The sequence below is a fragment of the Anolis carolinensis genome, chromosome 1 (genome assembly GCF_035594765.1).
Source record: "Anolis carolinensis isolate JA03-04 chromosome 1, rAnoCar3.1.pri, whole genome shotgun sequence".
Lineage (NCBI taxonomy): Eukaryota > Metazoa > Chordata > Lepidosauria > Squamata > Dactyloidae > Anolis > Anolis carolinensis.
The window spans coordinates 340410847-340434349 of NC_085841.1; the positions used below are offsets into that span (position 1 = coordinate 340410847).

A 23503-nucleotide genomic window follows, 5' to 3' on the forward strand; every position below is an offset into this window, starting at 1 on the left:
TGCATAGGTTGCCTTTTGAATCAGTTTCTGCACATAAAAAGTTATTAAGCATACACATTCACATTCTAATGGCCGAGAATCAAGTGTGTAATACCAAACCTTTTCTTTTGAAGTGTGTTGGACAGAATACAAGAGTTCATTTTGATCACAATTTTAGGAGGAGCTTTGTTACGTGCAGAAATCTGTAAAATGTTAAACTTATAATATCTACTTCCACACTACCTCTTTTAACTTGAAAATAAAACTAAACTCTACATGAAACCAAGGGCTCATCCAGACTGACCAAATATGTCATAAGGTGTTAGTTTTTGCTCCTGTATTAGCTGCTTCCTTTTTAGAATGCAAATTACGTATTTCTGATTACAGGAAGAGTCAGGCTTTCTCCCCTCCTTTATTAACTCTTTTCATTCCTATTAGCAAGCGTCACTGTTTTAAAAATTAGTATTTTCAGTACAGTCACAATTGCTTATTTATATGGATTGAGTTCATGTGAGGCCCCTTCCACACAGCTGTATAAAATCTGCATTGAACTGGATTATATGGCAGTGTAGACTCAGATAACACAGTTCAAAGAAGATACTGGGGTTATGTGCTTTGATATTCTGGATTATATGGCTGTATGGAAGGGCCCTGAAAATGGTGTGTATGGGGCAGAAGATGGAGCAATCAATCTAATCTGAACACAGTGGGTGGGTGGTGGGTTGTTGACAATCAAGGTCAGTGAGTCTAATACTCACACCTTTCTGCAATCCCCGATTTCCTTATGCCTCCAAAATGCCTCCCTCAATTTTTAAGGGTTTCGATTTTGTAATCTTTGAATAGGATTAGTGTTATAACAATAGGTTACAATAAATGTTATTACTGTGTTCAGATGAGATTGATTGCTACATCCTCTACCTTGTAAACATCACTCTTATTTGAACTCAATCTTTATAAATAAGTGATTGTGGCCCAGAATTGTACATTCAACTCTGTAAAGTCTCAAACAATTCCCTTCTACTTTTCCCAGGCTTCCCTTTTTCTTTCCCTTCCCCCTTTCCTTCTTTTCTAAAATGCATATCTATTTAAGTGCTCTGGATGTATGTGTGTGGGCATGTGCACAGAAGAGGGAGGCAGTAGAAGACAATGAAATAAGGGGGAAGAAGCCAGATTTTTCATCAGGCTTAGTTTCAGAGTAACATGTCATAAATCTCCCCTTTTGTACATGTGTGGGTCGGTGTGATCTCATCCAGTACAGTAATAACAGCACTGCAGCTTTGTGATTTAACAATCATGATCTAGAAAGAGATTATTTTTAAATGATTTTTAAATGAAAAAAGACACATTTGGGAGCAAGAGGAGGGGACAGGGCATTTTAATTTTGTTTTACAAAAATGTTTTGATGATAACCTGCGGTCACATGGAACAACATGAACAGGCACAAGTTGTCAGTATGTACGAAGACTATACTATGACTGTAAGGAAAAAGCGGGGGGGAGACACCCCGCCATCCTCTCTAGGAATTTCCTAGGTCCTTCAATGCAACTTTATGCTAACTTCCAGGAGAAGCATAACACAGAATCACCCAAAAGACTTAGAAAATTCCTAATTTTCCCCCAGTACAGGCAAGTGAAACTGCAGATATGGGTTCTTTGTTACAGAGGTATTACTGCATTATGAATTAAGTTTCTGCACTGGGGTAACCCAATTATGAGTTCTATTTCTTGGTCATACTAGAACAGCTTTTCCTCAATTTAGATCCCTCCAAATGTTCTGGGCAACAATATCAATCTTCCCCTGCTAGTCAAAACAACTAGAGGGACTCAGACTGGAGAAATCTTCAAAGAAGTGTGCTGTAACTTTGGAAGATTGTTATGGAATATTGGGAACTGTCAGTATGATAGATTTGTAATGTACTGTATAAGCATTAAAAGACAGTTGGTGCATGTAATAAACTAGAATTTCTCTGAAGCAAATTGCTAATCTAAATATACTTAAATCGATGTGGAACCCAGAAGTAACTGAAAATATATCTGATCTCATATAGTTTAAACCAGTGGTTCTCAACCTGCGGGTCCCCAGGTGTTTTGGCCTACAACTTCCTGTAATCCTAGCCAGTTTACCAGATGTTAGGATTTCTGGGAGTTGAAGGCCAAAACATCTGGGGACTCACAGATTGAGAGCTACTGGTTTAAACACAGTGATGAAAAACTTCTAAATCGGTCTTTTGGAATTATGTGTCTACTCTAATTCCCAGTATCTCACTGATTTTAGTGACTATTTTAGAAGTGGCAAATACCTTTAAATTTCCTCGGTCAAGTGCTGCAGTGAGATGCTTCTTGACTTCTATCAACTTTGGCCGAGGACCGTAGGGACTAGCACCCTGTTTAAGAGGGTTATCCTTCAGAAAAAGTTCAAGTTTTGATTCTCCGAGGAGAAGCTCTGCCATGTCATCTGAAAAGAGCCAAAATATTAAATAGATAAACAGTTTGTATATACAACTGACTTGTGTTCAAATGCACTCATGAAGAACACTGCCACATTAAACTGTCCAGCTCAGAAACCCAACTCTGTACAACAATTTGCATGACTTTCAAGAGTAAGAAGCCCCTTCATTTCCATAGCTTTTTTGCTTTTAAGTGAGAAAACATTCCTCTGAACAGAGCAGTTCCTTTGAAGATGCAGGTAAAATACACAAAGAAAAATGACAATGGCAGCCTAATGAACCTTAAAAGACAGGTAAAACTGAAAACTCTTTCTCTTATATATTATTTTGCAATTTGCAACTTCTGATTGGCTCTACTAGAAGTAGCTTTGACTGTTCTAAGAGGGACTTTGTTGGTGTATGTACATGTACAAGTGTGTTCAACATGCCACTGGGCTGTGCGGGTATACATACATGCACATGTAACATGTTGTTTGGACCTAAAAAACTCTGTCAATACATGTTCATGAAGTGACTACCTCTTTACTTCATACTTCCTCTCTCTACTGCAACAAGTTGTATATATGTGTCTTCAAGCCACCTATCAACTTAAGCTAACATCATGAATTTTGTAGGGATTTCTTAGGCAAAGATACTTAAGAGGTGCATTGGCCAGTTCCTTCCTCTGAAATATAGTCTATAGCACCTGATACTAATACAGTACTGGGCCAGAGTTAGAAATTAGCACTTTCCAAGGGTTATGTTGATAAAACATACCTACTTGTTGTTATGTGCCTTCAAATCATTTCAGACTTAAGGTACCTCTAAGGTAAACATTTCACATGGTTTCCCTGTCAGAATTTGTTTAGAGGAGGCTTGCCCTTGTTTTCTTCTGAAAAACATACTTAGGCAACTTTACAAAACAATTATAAGCTTTGGTTCCTTAAATCGTTTGCTTTCCTCTTCTCTATAGTATGCCTATTACATTATGTGTCTGCAGGGAAATAATATCTTACTTTTCAATCTCTTTACTGCTGAGAAAACTTAACACATAATTTCATTTATCATTGATAAAACATGTAACAATGTGTAATTCCTTCACCACTATTTATTTATTTATTTACTTCATTTATGACCCACTTTTCTCACCCTGTAGGGGACTCCAGGCAGCTTACAGACACCGGCAAAATTCAATGCCAAATATGAACATAACAATAAAAGCATAAACAGTTAACACACAAACCATTTTTTCAGTCACAAAGCTGCCTGCTGCTCTAGTAACATTATTTTAAGTGAAGTAATGATAATAAGAACTTAAGAAAAAAAATACTTAGGAGTGATTTGATTTAGATTCCATATTATAACATAACTGTTACAACATGCAACTAGCAGATACTTGAGGCACTTCAACTGTATACTACGTGAATGTTTGCTTAACGAAAACTGTAAAGTCAGAAAGATAATGCCAATCCACCAGAATCTGGGAAAGGCAATTCAGCAAACTCTTATCTGATTTCTAAGTAAACAAAGCTATAATTCTATCTCTTGTTAATTGGAGAATTTAGAATCATAGAATAGTAGAGTTGGAAGAGACCACATGGGCCATCTAGTCCAACCCCCCGCTAAGAAGCAGGAAATCGCATTCAAAGCACCCCCGACAGATGGCCATCCAGCCTCTGCTTAAAAACTTCCAAGGAAGGAGCCTCCACCACAGTCCGGGGGAGAGAGTTCCACTGCCGAACAGCCCTCACAGTGAGGAAGTTCTTCCTGATGTTCAGGTGGAATCTCCTTTCCTGTAGTTTGAAGCCATTGTTCCGTGTCCTAGTCTGCAGGGCAGCAGAAAATAAGCTTGCTCCCTCCTGCCTATGACTTCCCCTCACGTATTTGTACATGGCTATCATGTCTCCTCTCAGCCTTCTCTTCTGCAGGCTAAACATGCCCAGCTCTTTAAGCCGCTCCTCATAGGGCTTGTTCTCCAGACCCTTAATCATTTTAGTCGCCCTCCTCTGGACGCTTTCCAGCTTGTCAACATCTCCCTTCATCTGCGGTGCCCAAAATTGGACACAGTATTCCAGGTGTGGTCTGACCAAGGCAGAATAGAGGGGGAGCATGACTTCCCTGGATCTAGACGCTATTCCTCTATTGATGCAGGCCAAAATCCCATTGGCTTTTTTAGCTGCCGCATCACATTGTAGGCTCATGTTTAACTTGTTGTCCACGACGACTCCAAGGTCTTTTTCGCACACACTGCTGTCAAGCCAGGCGTCCCCCATTCTGTATCTTTGATTTCCATTTTTTCTGCCGAAGTGAAGTATCTTGCATTTGTCCCTGTTGAACTTCATTTTGTTAGTTTCGGCCCATCTCTCTAGTCTGTCAAGATCGTTTTGAATTCTGCTCCTGTCTTCTGGAGTGTTAGCTATCCCTCCGAGTTTGGTGTCATCTGCAAACTTGATGATCGTGCCTTCTAACCCTTCGTCTAAGTCGTTAATAAAGATGTTGAACAGAACTGGGCCCAGGACGGAGCCCTGCGGCACTCCACTTGTCACTTCTTTCCATGATGAAGACAACGCATTGGTGAGCACCCTTTGGGTTCGTTCGCTTAGCCAATTACAGATCCACCTAACCGTAGTTTTGTCTAGCCCACATTTTACTAGTTTGTTTGCCAGAAGGTCGTGGGGGACTTTGTCGAAGGCCTTACTGAAATCCAGGTAGGCTACATCCACAGCATTCCCTGTATCGACCCAACTCGTAACTCTATCGAAAAAAGAGATCAGATTAGTCTGGCATGACTTGTTTTTGGTAAATCCGTGTTGACTATTAGCAATGAACGCATTTGTTTCTAAGTGTTCGCAGACCACTTCCTTAATGATCTTTTCCAGAATTTTGCCTGGTATTGATGTGAGGCTGACCGGACGGTAATTGTTTGGGTCGTTCTTTTTTCCCTTCTTGAAGATAGGGACCACATTTGCCCTCCTCCAATCTGCTGGGACTTCTCCCGTTCTCCAAGAACTCTCGAAGATAATTGCCAGTGGTTCTGAAATAACTTCCGCTAGTTCCTTCAGTACTCTTGGGTGTAGCTGATCTGGCCCTGGGGACTTGAATTCGTTTAGAGTGGCCAGGTGTTCCTGGACAACTTGTTTCCCTATTTGGGGTTGGATTTCCCCCAATCCTTCGTCCATTCCGTGTTGCTGAGGTTGAAGATGGCTTTCTTTTTCTGAGAAGACCGAGGCAAAGAAGGCATTAAGTAGTTCTGCCTTTTCCCTGTCCCCTGTCGCCATCACCCCATCTTCTCCTTGCAATGGCCCTATCGCCTCCTTTTTCTACCAACGTAAGCAAAAAAGCCTTTTTTGTTGTTTTTTATGTCCCTGGCAAGCCTGAGCTCATTTTGCGCTTTAGCCTTGCGAACCGTTTCCCTACAGGTGTTGGCTATACGTTTGAATTCTTCTTTGGTGATTTCTCCCCTTTTCCACTTCTTGTGCATGTCACTTTTGAGCTTTAGCTCAGTTAGAAGTTCTTTGGACATCCATTCTGGCTTCTTTGCACTTGTCTTATTTTTCTTCTTTGTTGGCACTGTTTGCATTTGCGCCTTGAGTATTTCACTTTTGAAAAACTCCCATCCATCCTTAACTCCCTTGTTTTTTAATATCGGCGTCCATGGAATGCCGCTCAGTAATTCCTTCATTTTTTGGAAGTCAGCTCTCTTAAAGTCCAGAATGTGTGTTTGACAATTTAATAGCTCTAAGACATTCTGATATGCAACAATTATTAGAATAACAGAACTGCTGCCTGCGTATTAACGGAATGGAGGAAAGCAGTATTCTCCTGCTTCTGTGAACCCTGCTAATTTCATCTCACTTTAGTACACAATGATATGTTATGATTTCTAATAATCACTTTGTTAAAGTGGAAATATATATTTTAAGCAATACGTATAGCTAGTGAGCTCCATACAATGTCTTCTTCTCAGAATAAGTTGGGCAGCTACTGATTCTTGGGGCCCAAATTAAATTATTACAATACTACTAAATGTAACTTTGATCGGACAGCTGCTTCCTCCTTGCAAAGGAAGACAGCTACAGCTGAAGGACCAAGGAGCAAAAGTCACTTGACCCCTTGCCTGATAGTTATTTTCTATTAAATGCTAACATGCCTTCCTCAACTTCCAGACCTATGTTTTTTGTTTATTGATAGTTGAGTATCCCTTATCCAACATACTTAGGATCAGAAATGTTTTAGATTTTAAAATACCCACATTTGCATATACGTAGATAATGAAATATCCTGAAGATGGGACCCAAGTCTAAATACAAGTTAATTTATGTTTCATATATACCTTATACACAAAGCATGAAGGAATTTTATAAACAATACTTTTTACTAATTTTGTGTATGAAACCAAGTTTATGTACCATGAACCATCGGAAGGCAAAAATGGCTCTATCTTAGCTACCCATGTGGGCAATTTCAGATTTTGAGTATTTTGGATTTCAGAATTCCAGGTATGGAATACACAACTGGTATTTGGCTTATATAGCTGCATTCCTAACAAGCATTTTTGAGAGTGAGGTCACAAAAACACAATATACATTACATATAGCATTGCAAGAACAGCCTGAATGGGATTTTTACAACAGGCCAAAAAAAGAAGAATTTTGAAGGAATTTCAGAGGAAAATGGGCAGGCAAGAAAGAATGAAGTTGCTCATTCTGGTACATGAGACCATATAAGTTGAGCCATTCTGAAAGCATTTTGCAAGGAAGATCCATCTAACAAGCTAATATTACAGGCAGCTATACTGTAAACAATGAATCTAGATAGATAGTTTGAAGAGACATGTTCATTTCAACTCCATATTCTTTTTGATATTTAAGGAATATTCATCCTAGGCTGTACAAATGCTTTTCTGTCGCTTGGCAGCATTTCTTTTTAATAGTCTCTAATCAAACCTGCTTTTAACTTAAGTAAGTCTCCAGAAATACTGAGGACCTGCAACAGATAAAGCCATTGTCTATTAGTAGTCGTTACTATGAATAATACATCCAGCCCCATCAAAAATATTTTAATCCCCCCCCCCCCCAGTTTTGTAACTCTTTGGAACAAAGCGGAAATGGGATAGCTACATCTTTCATCAATATATTCATTCCTCATGAACAGAAAAGAGTTGTTAATACAGACAAGAGCTTTGCCCGTTGTCTTTGTTATCAATGTCCATTAACAGTAAAAGTTGTGTTTTCTGTCTGTCTCTGAAATAGATGGTGTATGATGTCATTTGGTCAGACATGTTTGGCTACATGATGTTTTCAGAGTTGTTAAATAATCTTTGAAAGGATGCGATAAACTGAGAAGAAACCTGGACCCAAGTAATAGTATGGAAAGAATATGTGGCTATCAATACAGCAGAAGTAAAGTAACCTTTAGAGGACTTTCAATATTTAGCATCATTTTATGACATGTTACACTGCAAAGCATTTGCAAATAAGCAGTACAGAGAAACAATGATTAACCTAGAATATGTGTTTGATGTGAATTTACTTCAGAGACTATGCTCTATATATCATTTATACTGTTAACAGAATGCTCGAAATACTAAGAGTCAGAGCGAGACATAACGACACAAAAAATCCACTTGGGTAGGAAATTCAGTTTGGTTGCCAAGGGATTTGCAGACAAGCTTTTAATCAAGGTATTATAATTAATTTACCTAAAGTACCTCTTTTGCCAAGATACACATGGGGCAGTTTAGAAGAAACAACTTTTCTTGTATCCTGAACTAGTAGTAAACTCTTATGTAGTTAATCAAAATCAACTGTTAGAAATTAAATATTTAAAAAACAGCATAAGGAGCCCATTGTTAATAACACAGGAAGTAAGTGTTGATCGTTTGCAAAGCTGAAAACATGCTCATGCTGGGAGGCCAGGGCAGTGGCGCATATATATATATATATGTGTGTGTGTGTGTGTTTATTCCAGTGACTCTTTCCCCCTACAACACTCTTAGCCTTCAGCCTAACTCATATCACCTCCTTTCTGAAACAAGTTTGTTTCTCTGGCACAGAACATCTCAAAAGAACAATGAGAACTCTTGAAGATAACTACTTAGCCAAGGAGACAGGAACAATAAGGAACACTACTGTTCATAACAAGTAACAAAGCAAACAATATTAAAAGAAGAAAAACAGGATACAGGCAATGACACAGTACAGATATACCAGCATAGGGGAAGAGATAAATTTCGCTTCTCTAAGAGAGGAATGGCTGGAAACAGAAATAAATAATTTCAAACTATCTTCAGAGCGTAGATATTACCAAACAACCACATATACTTCTGAAATAGTAAAGAAGGGCAAGTATAAATGCAAAGCCCATAATTTCATTACATTATGAAAAAAACAAAACAGGATAGACCAGTTTTCAGTTAATTGCTTGGGAATTCACGTAATTACTTCTTAATGCCAAAAAAAAAGAAGAGAGAACACAATTAGCAAAAAGAAATTAAATTCCTTAAAAACTGTACTGGGTTATCTAAACAAAGATTTGAAAGATGTATGTCAAAGATCATGTTCCTTGGATTTTTTTATGAGGATGCCTGCCATAGATGTGTGCTAAACGTCAGGAAAGAATGCTTCTGGAACATGGCCATACAGCCCGGAAAACTCACAGCAACCCAGACTTTTTACTATTTTATATCATTCTCAAGAAAATAATATAGATATTTCTTCTTCCCATCAATGGACTATCTTTCTGCAGTGGGGATTGATTCTATGAGGAAAGAATGGAGGCTACAGTCAAGTTGAGGACTTGGAAGAACAGCTATGAAGGAAGTATACAAAAGCCTGAAGTGCAAAGATATATAATATATAAGGCCGGGCTGTGGCGCAGGCTGGATAGCAAGCCAGCTGCAACAAATCATTCTGACCAAGAGGGGATGTCAAGGACAGAACGCCACAAGATCAAAGATAACAGAGTTTATTGGATTTACAGAACTCAAAATGCCCGTAAAAGACAAGGGCAAGGCAACTTAGCCTTTAAAAACAAAAAGGGGCAAGAAAAAACGTTCAAAAGATAAACCGGATTAAACCGGAGTTTAATCCGGGTAAAATCAAAACAGCTTGCTTCAGCCTGGGGAAAAACAAACAGAAGCTGGGAAACAAAGAGTTCAAAAGAATGCAACTAATTGGCAACAGATAATTCTCTGCTGCCAGCACTATGTTTTGAGTAACTAGGAGTCACTCCTTCACACAGCAAGGCAAATTTCCAATACAAACTCAACAGCCAAGGATTGAAGCAGTAGCGTAGTCCCAATTCGTTCCGAAGGTCGAGAGGCAGAATCAGACGTTTGCAGTTTTCCAAGTCCAATAGGAGAAAGCGAGCCCGTAGTCAGTTTTCAGTCCGTAAATCCAGAGTAGCAGATGGCGTCCGTCAAGAAGACGACGGAAGGTCAAAGCTATTGAGATTAAGCAGAGGTTTTGCACAAACAAAAGCCCACACAATTCCTCCCGCCGTCTGAATCCAAATTCCAAAACAACTTACGTATCAGCACACGAAAACACACCAGTCTTCAGGAAAGCGTCCCACACAGATCCCAAGCGTTCGTCCAGATTACCTTGCCCAACGCAATTTGCAATTGCTCCCAAGCCTCATTTTATGCCAGTTACAAATCCTCATCACTATCAGCTGCCCTCCTTAACCCGGGCGTTTCCTCATCACTTTCCTCATCAGAGCTGGAACACCTCTGACTACGCCCCACAGCATCCCCAGCTGTGGATCCCGTCCCATCCCTCCAGCTTGTCCATGGGTCTAATCCTGAAGGTCCCCATTCATCTTCCATCCCATTATTGCCAGTGGCACCCAACTCCTCCCTTACCCGAGTCCAATCCATCTCATCCTCTTCCGAGCTAACCAGCTCTTCCTCCATTCTCTCCGTGAACCCTTTAAAAGACTCTTCGTCAGATGGTTCTGCAAAGATATCTCGCAGCCTCTTTCTTTCTCGCTCCTCGAGAGTATCTGACTCTCGAGGAGTCTTACGTCCACGTCTGCCAGAAGCAGAGCCATGAGGCTCAATCATAACACTATCCCCTCTCACAAAGGCCTCCTCCCCCGAAGGCGGAGAGGTAGCAGTGATATCCTCCGCTATAGCATTACGACGACTGGAGGTATCCAATTTCAACAGCGAACGATGGAACACTGGATGGACCTTTAAACTAGACGGTAAACGCAAACGAAACGCAACGGAAGAGATCTTTTTAACTATAGGAAAGGGACCCAAATACCGAGGCGCAAACTTTCCCCCAGCCTGTTTAATATGCTTGGAAGACAACCACACCAAATCCCCTTCTTCCAACTCCTCCCCTGCCTGCCTGCGGCGATCGGCCTGAGTCTTTTGCGTTGCCTTAGCTTCCAACAGTAAGCGACGGGCAACATCATGCAACGCAGCCATTTCCGAGGAGCGGTACACAGGGTCAGAAGAGACCACATTGGTCGACGGCGCCACACCTCCCCGTGGGTGAAAACCATAAGTCAGTTCAAAGGGCGTATGCTGACTAGACGTGTGCACCGCATTGTTGTAAGCAAACTCCGCCACCGGTAGCCACTTCACCCAAGCAGTGGGTTGATCTAAACAAAAACAACGTAAATATTGCTCTAAGAGCCCATTAACCCGTTCCGACTGACCATCCGTTTGCGGATGAAACGCTGAAGAAACGTTTAACTTAGTACCTAAGCACTCATGGAAGTGTTTCCAAAAGCGTGACACAAATTGTGGAGCCCTATCCGAAATAATCACCTTAGGAGCTCCGTGCAAACGGTAGATGTGCTTAGTAAACAATAAGGCCAACGTAGGGGCCGCCGGAATGGTCGAACAGGGAATAAAATGAGCCAGCTTGCTAAATAAATCCACCACCACCCAAATACAAGTATAACCCCCAGACTTAGGCAAATCTGAAATGAAATCCATGGAAATGATTTGCCATGGCCTCTCAGGAACAGGTAGAGACGACAACAACCCTCTAGGGCGCCCCACAGGCGTCTTACTCTGCTGGCAAACAGCGCAGCTGTCACAAAAGCGCAGAATGTCTTGCCGCATCTTTGGCCACCAGTAGCTCCTGGTAATGAGCTGCACGGTCTTGAATCTGCCAAAGTGCCCAGCCATGGGTTCATCATGGTGGGCTCTAATTACCTCTAACCTGAGGGCCCCCACTGGTACATATACCTGCCCCCTGCGTACCAATACTCCGTCTTGGTCTTGTAGGTGAGGCAGTATTGTACGGTTACCTGCTGACAACAGCATGAGTTGTTCCTGAGTCCACACATCTTCTCTTTGGGCCTCAATGATCTGGTCATGTAACCCGGGCTCATTATCTACAACACATAGAGAGGCAGTAGGCAAGATGGTTTGACATACTACCTGCTCATTGGTCTTAAACTCCGGCTTGCGGGACAAGGCATCGGCCCGCAAGTTTGCCTTCCCTTCCACAAATTGCACCTTGAAGTTAAACCTGGAGAAAAACAAAGCCCATCGGATTTGACGCTGGTTTAACTTTTTAGCTGTTTGCAAGTGCTCCAAATTCTTGTGATCAGACCTGACCACGATTTGGTGCCGCGCCCCTTCTAGCCAGTGCCGCCACACCTCAAACGCCACCTTAATCGCCAACAACTCCTTCTCCCATATGGTATAGTTCTGCTCAAATGGTGTTAGTTGCCGCGAATAAAATCCACAGGGACGCAAGGTCCCTGAGGAATCTCTCTGAGACAATACAGCCCCCAACGCGTAGCTAGAAGCGTCCGCTTCTACCACGAACGGTTTGTCCACATCAGGGTGTGTTAGTATGTTGTCTGACTGAAAGCTAGACTTTAGTTGCAAAAACGCGTCGTGAGCTTCCCGCCCCCACACAAATGGCTGTTTCTTACGCAGGAGCTGCGTCAAAGGCACCGTGAGCTTGGCAAAATTCGGGATAAACTCCCGGTAGTAATTAGCGAACCCTAAGAACCTTTGCACATCCTTCTTGGTCTTGAGCTCCTGCCATGAGTTGACGGCGTCAACCTTATGTGGGTCCATTTTAAGTTCCCTACCTGACACTACATGACCTAGGAACTCCACTTCAGGCACATGAAAGACGCACTTGGAAGCCTTGGCGAAGAGCCCACTAGCCCGCAGGCGGTGCAGAACCTGCTTGACATGCTGACGATGTTCTTTCTCGTCCTTAGAAAAAATTAAGATATCATCCAAATAAACCACCACAAATTGATCAATTAGGTCCCTAAACACATCGTTTATGAACCTCTGGAAGACCGCGGGCGCATTGCAAAGTCCGAAAGGCATGACTCGGAACTCGTGGCATCCGAAACACGTGTTAAATGCCGTCTTCCATTCATCACCTTCCCGTATTCTGATTAAGTTATACGCCCCCCGCAGGTCAAGCTTGGTAAAGACCTTAGCCCCTTGCACCCTTGATAGCAGTTCCGAGATTAAAGGTAGCGGGTACCTATCCCTAATGGTGTATTTGTTAAGGATACGATAGTCGCAAACCAACCTAAGGTCCCCAGTCTTCTTGGCCACAAAGAATACCGGCGCCGCAGTTGGAGAGCTAGATGGGCGAATAAACCCCTTGGCTAAATTCTCATCTAGGAACTCTCGTAAAGCTTGCCTTTCCGGTACAGTCAAGGCGTACAGCCTTCCCGCTGGCAATCTTGCACCTTCCGCTAGTTTAATGGCGCAATCATACGGCCTATGCGGCGGTAACTTGTCCGCTTCCTTTTTACAGAATACATCAGCGAACTCCCCATACTCATCAGGCACTCCCTCCATATCAGGCTGAGTAGTATTCAGAGTACAACAACCCTGCCTCTTTAAGGTCAGCTTACGTGCCACCCAATCTACTTGTGGATTTACTACGGCTAGCCAATCCATCCCTAAGATCACATCGTATCTGGGCAAGCTCGTAATATCCCACACAAACGTTCCCGTTACTCCCTGCACTTCCCACATTACTGCTGAGGTCTCATGGTTAACCACCCCAGTCTCCAATAGTCTCCCATCCGCACCTTCCACCCACACGTCGCATGCCTTGCGCACTATAGGAATGCCATGCTTCCTAGCAAACTCAATATCTATGTAAGAGACCGTAGCCCCTGAGTCCAGCAGTGCCAAAGTAGAAACAAGTTCCTTTCCCCCCAACAGATAACGTAATGGGTACGAAAACATGCTTCTTCCCCTCAGCTGACTGCTTTAGAAGCCCTAATGCGTTGGACTCACGTCGCACTAGGGCTGGCCTTTTCCCGACAGCTGGGAAGGTTTCACATTACAGTTTTTGGCAAAATGCCCAGCATTCCCACAGTACAAACACAACCCCAGCTGCCTCCTACGGTTCTTTTCTTCAGTAGACAGCTTTTTAAAGACCCCAAGCTCCATAGGCTCTTCCCCCATCACCACAGGTGCCTTGGTTACATGCATAGGTGGTGCACACATTGCTTTTGAGTGCTTACGGGACTCGAACCTGGCGTCCAAACGCAGCACTTTAGCTACTAAGGCATCCCAATTTTCGGCCGGCTCCAAGCGTGCCAATTCGTCCTGGAGGTAATCACTTAAACCAGCAGTAAACAAAAGCATGAATGCATTTTCCCCCCAGTCCAGCTGGTGACGGTACAAATTAAACTTATTTAAGTAATCCAAAACAGTCCCCTTTCCCTGTTTCAACCGATACAGAGCCCACCCAGCATTCTCCGTACGGAGGGGATCCCCAAAAGTGTCAGTTAGAAGCTTCTTGAAATTATTCAAATTGTCCTTGACTGGGTCATTTCCCAAAATCAAATTGGTGGCCCATTGTCCTGCAGGACCAGTCAACAAACTCAAAATAAATGCCACCTTGCTAGTGTCCGTAGGGTAAGCATGAGCACTGAGCTGAGAAAAATAAAGCTCAACTTGTGCCAAAAAAGTTGGCAGTTTGCACCTGGATCCGTCAAAGCGTTCAGGGGTCAAAACATGTCCTTTAACAGCATGGGCTGCTGGACTGTCGTTAAAGGCCGCCTGTAATTGGTCAAACTTAGCCTTTAACTCATCCATCGTCTTCCTGACGAGATTTATTACTGCAGTAAACTTTTTTATGGGCGTTGGGCAATCTGTCAAGGACAGAACGCCACAAGATCAAAGATAACAGAGTTTATTGGATTTACAGAACTCAAAATGCCCGTAAAAGACAAGGGCAAGGCAACTTAGCCTTTAAAAACAAAAAGGGGCAAGAAAAAACGTTCAAAAGATAAACCGGATTAAACCGGAGTTTAATCCGGGTAAAATCAAAACAGCTTGCTTCAGCCTGGGGAAAAACAAACAGAAGCTGGGAAACAAAGAGTTCAAAAGAATGCAACTAATTGGCAACAGATAATTCTCTGCTGCCAGCACTATGTTTTGAGTAACTAGGAGTCACTCCTTCACACAGCAAGGCAAATTTCCAATACAAACTCAACAGCCAAGGATTGAAGCAGTAGCGTAGTCCCAATTCGTTCCGAAGGTCGAGAGGCAGAATCAGACGTTTGCAGTTTTCCAAGTCCAATAGGAGAAAGCGAGCCCGTAGTCAGTTTTCAGTCCGTAAATCCAGAGTAGCAGATGGCGTCCGTCAAGAAGACGACGGAAGGTCAAAGCTATTGAGATTAAGCAGAGGTTTTGCACAAACAAAAGCCCACACAATTCCTCCCGCCGTCTGAACCCAAATTCCAAAACAACTTACGTATCAGCACACGAAAACACACCAGTCTTCAGGAAAGCGTCCCACACAGATCCCAAGCGTTCGTCCAGATTACCTTGCCCAACGCAATTTGCAATTGCTCCCAAGCCTCATTTTATGCCAGTTACAAATCCTCATCACTATCAGCTGCCCTCCTTAACCCGGGCGTTTCCTCATCACTTTCCTCATCAGAGCTGGAACACCTCTGACTACGCCCCACAGCATCCCCAGCTGTGGATCCCGTCCCATCCCTCCAGCTTGTCCATGGGTCTAATCCTGAAGGTCCCCATTCATCTTCCATCCCATTATTGCCAGTGGCACCCAACTCTTCCCTTACCCGAGTCCAATCCATCTCATCCTCTTCCGAGCTAACCAGCTCTTCCTCCATTCTCTCCGTGAACCCCTTAAAAGACTCTTCGTCAGATGGTTCTGCAAAGATATCTCGCAGCCTCTTTCTTTCTCGCTCCTCGAGAGTATCTGACTCTCGAGGAGTCTTACGTCCACGTCTGCCAGAAGCAGAGCCATGAGGCTCAATCATAACAGGGGATGAGTTCGTGCCTGCGTCTTGTCTCTGTCTCTGTTCTATGTTATGGCACTGAATGTTTGCCTTTATGTGTGTAATGCGATCCGCCCTGGGTGAGAAGGGCGAAATATAAATGCTGTAAATAAATAAATAATAATAATCATATATTAAAAGTAGGGTTGCCCATGCCACCATATTTCCTATTTCTATGTGAAAACTGAACAGTGAAGCAAGCTGATAGGTAGAGGATTCCTTATCTAAAATGCTTAGGATCAGAAGTGTTTTTGATTTTTGATTATTTCAAATTTTTTAATATTTACATATATCTATTGAGATATATTGGAAAAGAGATCTAGGTCTAAACAAAACATTCATGTATATTTCATATCCATCTTTAACACATAGCCTGGATGCAATTTTATGCAAGATTTTAAGTAATTTTGTGCATGAAAGAAAGTTTGTATATATTAAATCATCACACTTCAAAGGCATTACTATCTCAGCCATCTATGTGGACAATTCCAGATTTTGGAGTACCATATATACTTATGAATAAATTGAAACATTTTGGACAAAAAAATTCAATACAAAAAAACTGGGTTGACTTTACACAGACCCAGCACAAAGGCACTGACAAGAGACAGAGAATAGAACCTCCTATTCTACTATTCCTCTCTTGACCAAACTAGAGAAAGAAAGGTAGCTCTTCCTTATTTCTCACCTTTTGTTTTTGGCTTGAGTGGTGTTCAGCAACAAGGTGGGAGAACCTAAAGAACATGGTGTGTCTGCTATAATGGGTACATTAAGGGATGTAGAGGTGGTCATTTTTAATAGAGGCTTACTCTAAAAACCTCTCTGCTCCTAACAAAATTTGTTCCGCAGTCTTTTAAGGTAGAAAAGATTGCATCACAGATCTTGTCCAAAATGTAGACTTAGTTATATTTTTCTAGAATTTGTTTGTTGTACTATTTCCTAACTGCCCATTTTTCCTTGCACTGGAAATAAATCTGCCACCCTATAAATACTAAGTGTTGGTTATTCCTTAAAACACTGGTACAGTACTAAATCAAGTACCTTGCTAATCTGATACTGTTACAGGTTTTTGCCAAGGACTTATTAAACAGAGTGTTTATCCCTGTTTTCGCTGACTTTCAGGCATGTCCTGTAAGGCCTGGAGGTCCTCAACTCAGACAGGTGCTGGCACGGCAACGTACTACAATGCTAGAAATGTAGAAGTCCTAGAAAACACACATTAATTCTTGGGGCTTGGGAGTTGGACATATTGGTGAGCAGTTTGGTCAGGTTCTAGCTTTCCTCCTTCATGCCTGAGCAGCCTTTAACCAAGCCATGGTTGGAAATTTTGGTTAATTTAAAGTAGAATGTCTATCTTCTTCTCAGAGGAGCGAGAAAGGAGAGGGGAGGCCCAAAGTTTACCACAATTCCATCTGGTAGTAAGGACATCATCTGGGCTCCATTCCCATGCGCTTCGGAAATGGAGTCTCACGGAGGCCACCAAATGATATAAGGAGACTTCCAGTGGGACTCCATGGCATCTGTTTCCACAGTGCATCAAAATGGAGCCCAGAATGCATCTTTAGAAGTCAGTGCTACCCGACTCCAAACTGAAGAAAATGGAAGAAAACAGAGAAAGATGGAGAAAGGATGTGGGATGGCTGGCTATCACAGAAGATGGACTTCAACAATAATGAAGACAGTTCCTCTGCTTTTCATGCAATGAGATCCTAAGACACGAAGGCTCTTTGTTGGATCTAAGTCATGTCTAATCCCTATGTATATGTTGAGCATGTTCAATGGAATTCTCCCATCAAGTTTTCTTTAAATTTCTATATTTCTTTTCATTCAGATTATCTCCATTTTGCTCCTCTCTAATTAAGGCACATTTGAATTTTATTCTCACAATAACCTGGATAGATGAGATTAAAGAAACAGGCTATGAAGGACACAACAAGATGCAGGAGAAGAGGAACTGGGGGAAGTCACCTGTTCCCTTCATAGAATCATCTTTAGCCAAATGTTCCCACTAGTTTCTGATTATTATATTTTCATAAATACTGTACAAACTAATAATCCTAGTCAGGATAATTTTTGGATGGTAAGTACTTTCAGTTTAATATTTAGGACTGTAATGTTTAGGATGTTTCTTTCCAGCCCTCAGGCATTGAGGATAATGTTAATTCTAAGTTTTACCATGCTACATTCTCACCTGCATTTACCACACATTCTTTACTCTAAATATACATAGAGAAGGCTAACTAAAGAATGCCTAAAGGAATATCATGACAAACAGAGAACAGTATTGGCATACCACAGAGTGCTTTGCTAAAGGACAAATGTGGTATCTCAAATGTCTAAAATTCTAAATCCCTTAAAGCCATTGGTATGAGAAGCACTGGTAATGGAAAAACCCTGAATATACTCCTGCACGCAAGACTCTTAATGCTAAAGTTTCTAAAATTCTTTATAAACGAAACCGTGTTGACACAAAAAATAGCATAGCCACTTATCAAATAAAATGGGTATCTATATACAACACTTTACAGCACTTTGTGCTTACTTTAACACTGGATGTTTGTATTTTAAAACAGCAGCCAGATAGTGACAAGTCCTAAGTAAAAAAAGAATTTGCATGTGGCTGGAGGCAATATCCAAATACATAGAAATGGACATAGCTTTGGTGTAAAGGTTACCATAATCAGTAAACAATTCATTTATGCACCTCTTTTTTAAAAGCAGAACTATATTTTCACATTTCTATGCAGATATTTTTGCATGTAGATATATGATCTCTACACCAAAACATAATAATTATTATAACTAGCACTAAGAGCACAATATTTGCCAGTATATTTCTTGATCAATGGTCAAAGTGTATGCATATGTTTGTGATTGTGTTTGGGTGACTCTACAGACAGCAGTTTACTTTTTAAAAAGAATTTAATTACAGTGTGACTTTTTAACAAAGGCAATAGTATAACTAGTGGCATTCCAAGCACGAGTGTGAACAATTAGCAATAAAGTCCATTATTTACTTCAGTATACTATATGACCAGCACATGTCCATAGGGGGTATAGACAGCCTCCTCACATGGATACCTGAAACTGTAGATAATGAACTTTATATTTTGACTACACTTCAGCTGAAAGCATGCCATAGAATCACATCTAGAGAGTCCCTGAAATACTACTTGGGTGGGGGGTATTTTTGGAGGATGGAAAAGTGAAACCGTGGATACTGAATTTGTGGATAAAAGGGTTGTATTGTATTGTCAGGCTAAAACAGAGTCAGGTTCAAGTCCTCACTTAGCTTTAGTTTTCATCGGGTAGTACATGCAACCAAATATAGCACACGTTTGCTGTGACTACAGAAAATGAGACAAAATATGCCGCACTCAAATTCTTTGGAATAGGACAGAATAAAAATACTAAATGCACCGGAATAATTCATCATAATTGTGAAAACTCAATGACATTTTTACAACAGCTATCTCATTTGTACCTGCAATAAACACATACGTACATCAAACAACTTGAAAATTATCCTCTTTGTTGTTCCCAACACATCAAGATTACATTGCCAATATTTTATTAAAACTTTTTTGACAGGTCAAGTAGCCAGGCATAATGAGCTACGCTTACGTGAAATATCATCCTACTCCTCAGCTCAGCTCAAATGTCATGCAGCAAGCATTGTTCAATACTGAGCTCCCACTCCTTATCAGATGAAGGAAACGTTCTCCAGCATATAAAAGAGGAACATGAATGCCCTTGCTTCCTCATATTAAGTGAACTGCATTATTTTAGCGACCATGTCAGACAAGAAAGCATACCTTTAGGAGGCCTGGCAGGAAAACTTGTCTTTTAAAGTTTTAACTTAGAAATAGTATTCATCTGATTAGACTTCTGAACACCACAGACAGAGCACAAAGATCCACCAAATATATCTCCACCACCCTGCTCCTTTCACCTGTGTATTTTCCTGGTGCTGATGTGTCCTCTATGGCTATTTTGTAGGTGAAAGAGAGTAGGAGACAGCCAGTTGCCCAAAGGAAGCATCTTCCTCCTTGTCTTTCCAGGGGTCTTCCAGAGGTCAGAGGAGCAATGTTTCCTATGTGCATCCAGCTGCAGAAATGCAGTCAGACACCAAATTGATGTCCAAGCTGAGGAAGGTTTGTGGCACCAATAGGATCATTATGCAAAACAGGTTCTGGATACCTGCTGGTATTCTGGATACTAGCCATAAAAGGCATAAAACCCAGGCACAAAAATGGCCCCAAACATAAATGCCTCAAAATGTTATCAATAGGATTCTAGCCAGACTGTTACAATTATGTAAATGTGTACTGATTTTAAATGTTGATGTACTACATTTTATGTGTTGTATGGCACCATCGTGTGCTATTTTGAAAGCCTCCCTAAATCCCTATGGGAGATGGTGGTGGGGTATAAATAAAGTATTATTATTATAATAATTATTATTATTCTATATCTCTAATGTATGCAATTATATTGTACAACAAGATTTCCAATGTTGCTGATACTGTGAGATCACATTATCAAATAAGAAAGCCATTTATGTGGATGTCTGCAAGACCCAAACTGGGCTTATTGGTGATAGGGTGACCTGGGGGCCTCTCTTTCATGAGGCCACCATTTATCAAAGCCACAGAATCATAGAATCTCAACTTGACAGCAGTTAACAACCCCATTAATTTCATAAGGTATTCTTAGGCAAGAGCTGGTTTTGACAGTTCCTTCCTCTAAAATATAGACCACGTCACCTAATATTAACTGGCTTGCAAATGTTTACCTTTATGGAATAAATTCGCAGAACCCCATAGCATCAGCCAGTATGGCCACTGGGAATAGACTTTTCAAATAGCTGTTCCTGTATCAACTCCTCTACAGACATTCAATTATGCTCTTTTTATGTGGCATTCATTCATTCATACAGAGGCAGCTAAGCCTTAGCACCTGACCAAAGTCCTTAGGCCCTGATTAGACATCAGCTTCTCACACACACACTATTTAAGTACAGGCTGAACAACCCCTTATCCAAAATCCCAAAATACTTCCAAATCCAAAACTGTCCACATGGGTGGCTGAGATAGTAACACCTTTTCTTTTCTAACGATTCAATGCACACAAACTTTGTTTCAGGCACAAAATATTGTGTATTAAAATTACCTTCAGACTATGTATGTAAGATGTAAAAACATGAATTAAAAGAATTTTGTGATTAGACTTGGATCCCATCTCCACTGTTTATATGCAATTACTGTATTTCAAAACGCACACAAAAATTAAAACAGCAAGACTGATGGCAAGCATTTCAGGTAAGCCATACTCTATCTGTACCGCTGCATTATTCCTGAACTGAAGACAAAAAAACCCTATATTTAACTCTGTCCTTCCACATATAAAAATAAACCAGAGGTTATTATGGTGCCTGGTGAAGAAATCAAGCGTCTCCTTCACTCCCACGCTGCTCTGGATTGCTGAATCTGATGCCTGGCAGGCATGGGCAAACTTCAGCCCTCCAGGTGTTTTGGACTTCAACTCCCACAATTCCGAATTGCGGGAGTTGAAGTCCAAAACACCTGGAGGGCTGATGTTTGCCCACGCCTGCTCAAGAAGCTTTGGGGTGCAGCTCTTACCCTAAGAAGCCCTTGAAGAAGTTTTGAGGTTCATTTCCTCCTTAGGAAAGCTTCAAAGACCAGCTCATCCCTGAAGAAGCCCTGAGGTTCAGTCATCCCAAAATAATCTAGCTCCATGAAGAAGCTCTAAAATCCAGTTAATTTCTCAGGAAATTTGAAGTCCTTGGATCCAGCTTGTCCCTGAGAAAGCTTTGGGGTCTAGTTTATTACTTAAGCTTTGAGGTTCCTCTCCTAAGAAAGCATTGGTGTCCAGTTTATGTCTTAAGGCTTAAGCTATGAGGTTCCTCTCCTCCTAAGAAAGCTTTGGGGTCTAGCTTATTGCTTAAGCCTTGAAGTTCTTCTTATCCAAAAGGAAGCTTTGGGGTCTCATCTCTATGGGAGCTTTGAGGTCCAGTTTAAAATTTAAGCTTTGATGTTCCTTTCCTCCCAAAGGAAACTTTGAAGCTCAGCTTATTACTTAAGCTCTAAGGCTCCTTTCCTAAGAAAGCTTTGGAGTCCAGTTTATTACTTAAGCTTTGAGGTTCTTCTCCTCCCTATGGAGGCTTTGAGGTCTAGTTTATTATTTAAGCTATGAGGTTCCTCTCCTCTCTAAGGAAGCTTTGAAATCCAGTTTATTGTTTAAGCTTTGAGGTACCTCTCCTCCCTAAGAAATCTTTGGGGTCTAGATTATTACTTCAGCTTTGAGGTTCCTCTCCTCCCAAAGGAAGCTTTGAGATCCAGTTTATTACTTAAGCTCTAAGGCAATGGTTCTCAACCTGGGGGTCCCCAGATGTTTTTGGCCTTCAGCTCCCAGAAATCCTAACAGCTGGTAAACTGGCTGGGTTTTTTTTGGGGGGGGGGGGAGTTGTAAGCCAAAAACACCTGGGGACCCCGGGTTGAGAACCACTACTCTAAGGTTCATCTCCTAAGAAAGCTTTGGGGTCCAGTTTATTACTTAAGCTCTAAAGTTCCCCTCCTAGGAAAGCTGTGGGGTCCAGTTTATTATTTAAGCTTTAAGGTTCTTCTCATCCCTATGAAAGCTTTGAGGTGCCTCTCCTACCTAAGAAATCTTTGGGGTCTAGATTATTACTTCAGCTTTGAGGTTCCTCTCCTTCCAAAGGAAGCTTTGAGATCTAGTTTATTACTTAAGCTCTACGGCAATGGTTCTCAACCTGGAGTCCCCAGATGTTTTTGGCCTTCAGCTCCCAGAAATCCTAACAGCTGGTAAATTGGCTGGGTTTTTTTTTTGGGAGTTGTAAGCCAAAAACACCTGGGGACCCCGGGTTGAGAACCACTACTCTAAAGTTCATCTCCTAAGAAAGCTGTGGGGTCCAGTTTATTACTTAAGCTCTAAGGTTCCTCTCCTAAGAAAGCTTTGGGGTCCAGTTTATTACTTAAGCTCTAAGGTTCCTCTCCTAAGAAAGCTTTGGGGTCCAGTTTATTACTTAAGCTCTAAGGTTCCTCATAGAATCATAGAATAGTAGAGTTGGAAGAGACCTCATGGGCCATCCAGTCCAACCTCCAGCCAAGAAGCAGGAAATCGCATTCAAAGCACCCCCGACAGATGGCCATCCAGCCTCTGCTTAAAAGCCTCCAAAGGAGCCTCCACCACACTCCGGGGCTGAGAGTTCCACTGCCGAACAGCTCTCACAGTGAGGAAGTCCTCTCCTAAGAAAGCTGTGGGGTCCAGTTTATTATTTAAGCTTTAAGGTTCTTCTCATCCCTATGAAAGCTTTGAGGTGCCTCTTATCGCAAAGGAAGCATCGGGGTCCAGTTTGTTATTTAATCTATGAGGTTCTTTTCCTCCCTATGAAAGCTTTAGGGCTCCAGCTCGTCCCTGAAGGCGCTTTGGGCCTGGTCTGATGCCCTGACGCCCATCCCTCTCTCCCTGTGAGGGAACCCCTCAGGCACCCCGAAGGCCTCCCTTCCCTCTTCCCTCCTCCCTCTTCTCCCGCGGCCGCACCGTTGGCGATGAGTTTGGCCGAGAGCTGCTTGACGAGCTCAGGGATCTTCTCCCACTGGCACTCGGAGCGGCACCGCTCGATCTCGCTCTCCAGCCGCGACCCGCCTTTCTTGGTGGCCATGGCCGGGGACGAGGCCCCGCCGGAGCCGAGGCGAAGGGAAGGCGGGCGCCAACAGCAACAGCAACCGCGGCGGCGGCGGCCCCGGAACGGGAACCAGGCGGCGGCGGAGGAGGAGGCGGCGG

The 23503-nt window shown here is 42.0% G+C and overlaps 1 protein-coding gene across 9 annotated transcripts in view; it reads right to left on the reverse strand.

Moving 5' to 3' along the window:
- The window catches only part of ttc7b (tetratricopeptide repeat domain 7B), a 119484-nt gene extending 95981 nt beyond the window's left edge, over positions 1 to 23503 (reverse strand). For 3 of the 9 annotated variants that reach the window (XM_062968402.1, XM_062968403.1, XM_062968401.1), the window contains exons 1-2: positions 23261 to 23488; positions 2279 to 2433 (exon numbers count right to left, since the gene is read on the reverse strand). In XM_062968402.1, the coding sequence (XP_062824472.1) occupies positions 2279 to 2433; positions 23261 to 23381 (276 nt within the window). In that variant the 5' untranslated portion in view covers positions 23382 to 23488. Of the gene's footprint in view, positions 1 to 2278; positions 2434 to 23260 lie in introns of those variants that run through there. The other 6 variants (XR_010002167.1, XM_062968408.1, XM_062968404.1 and 3 more) reach the window with 6 other exon arrangements.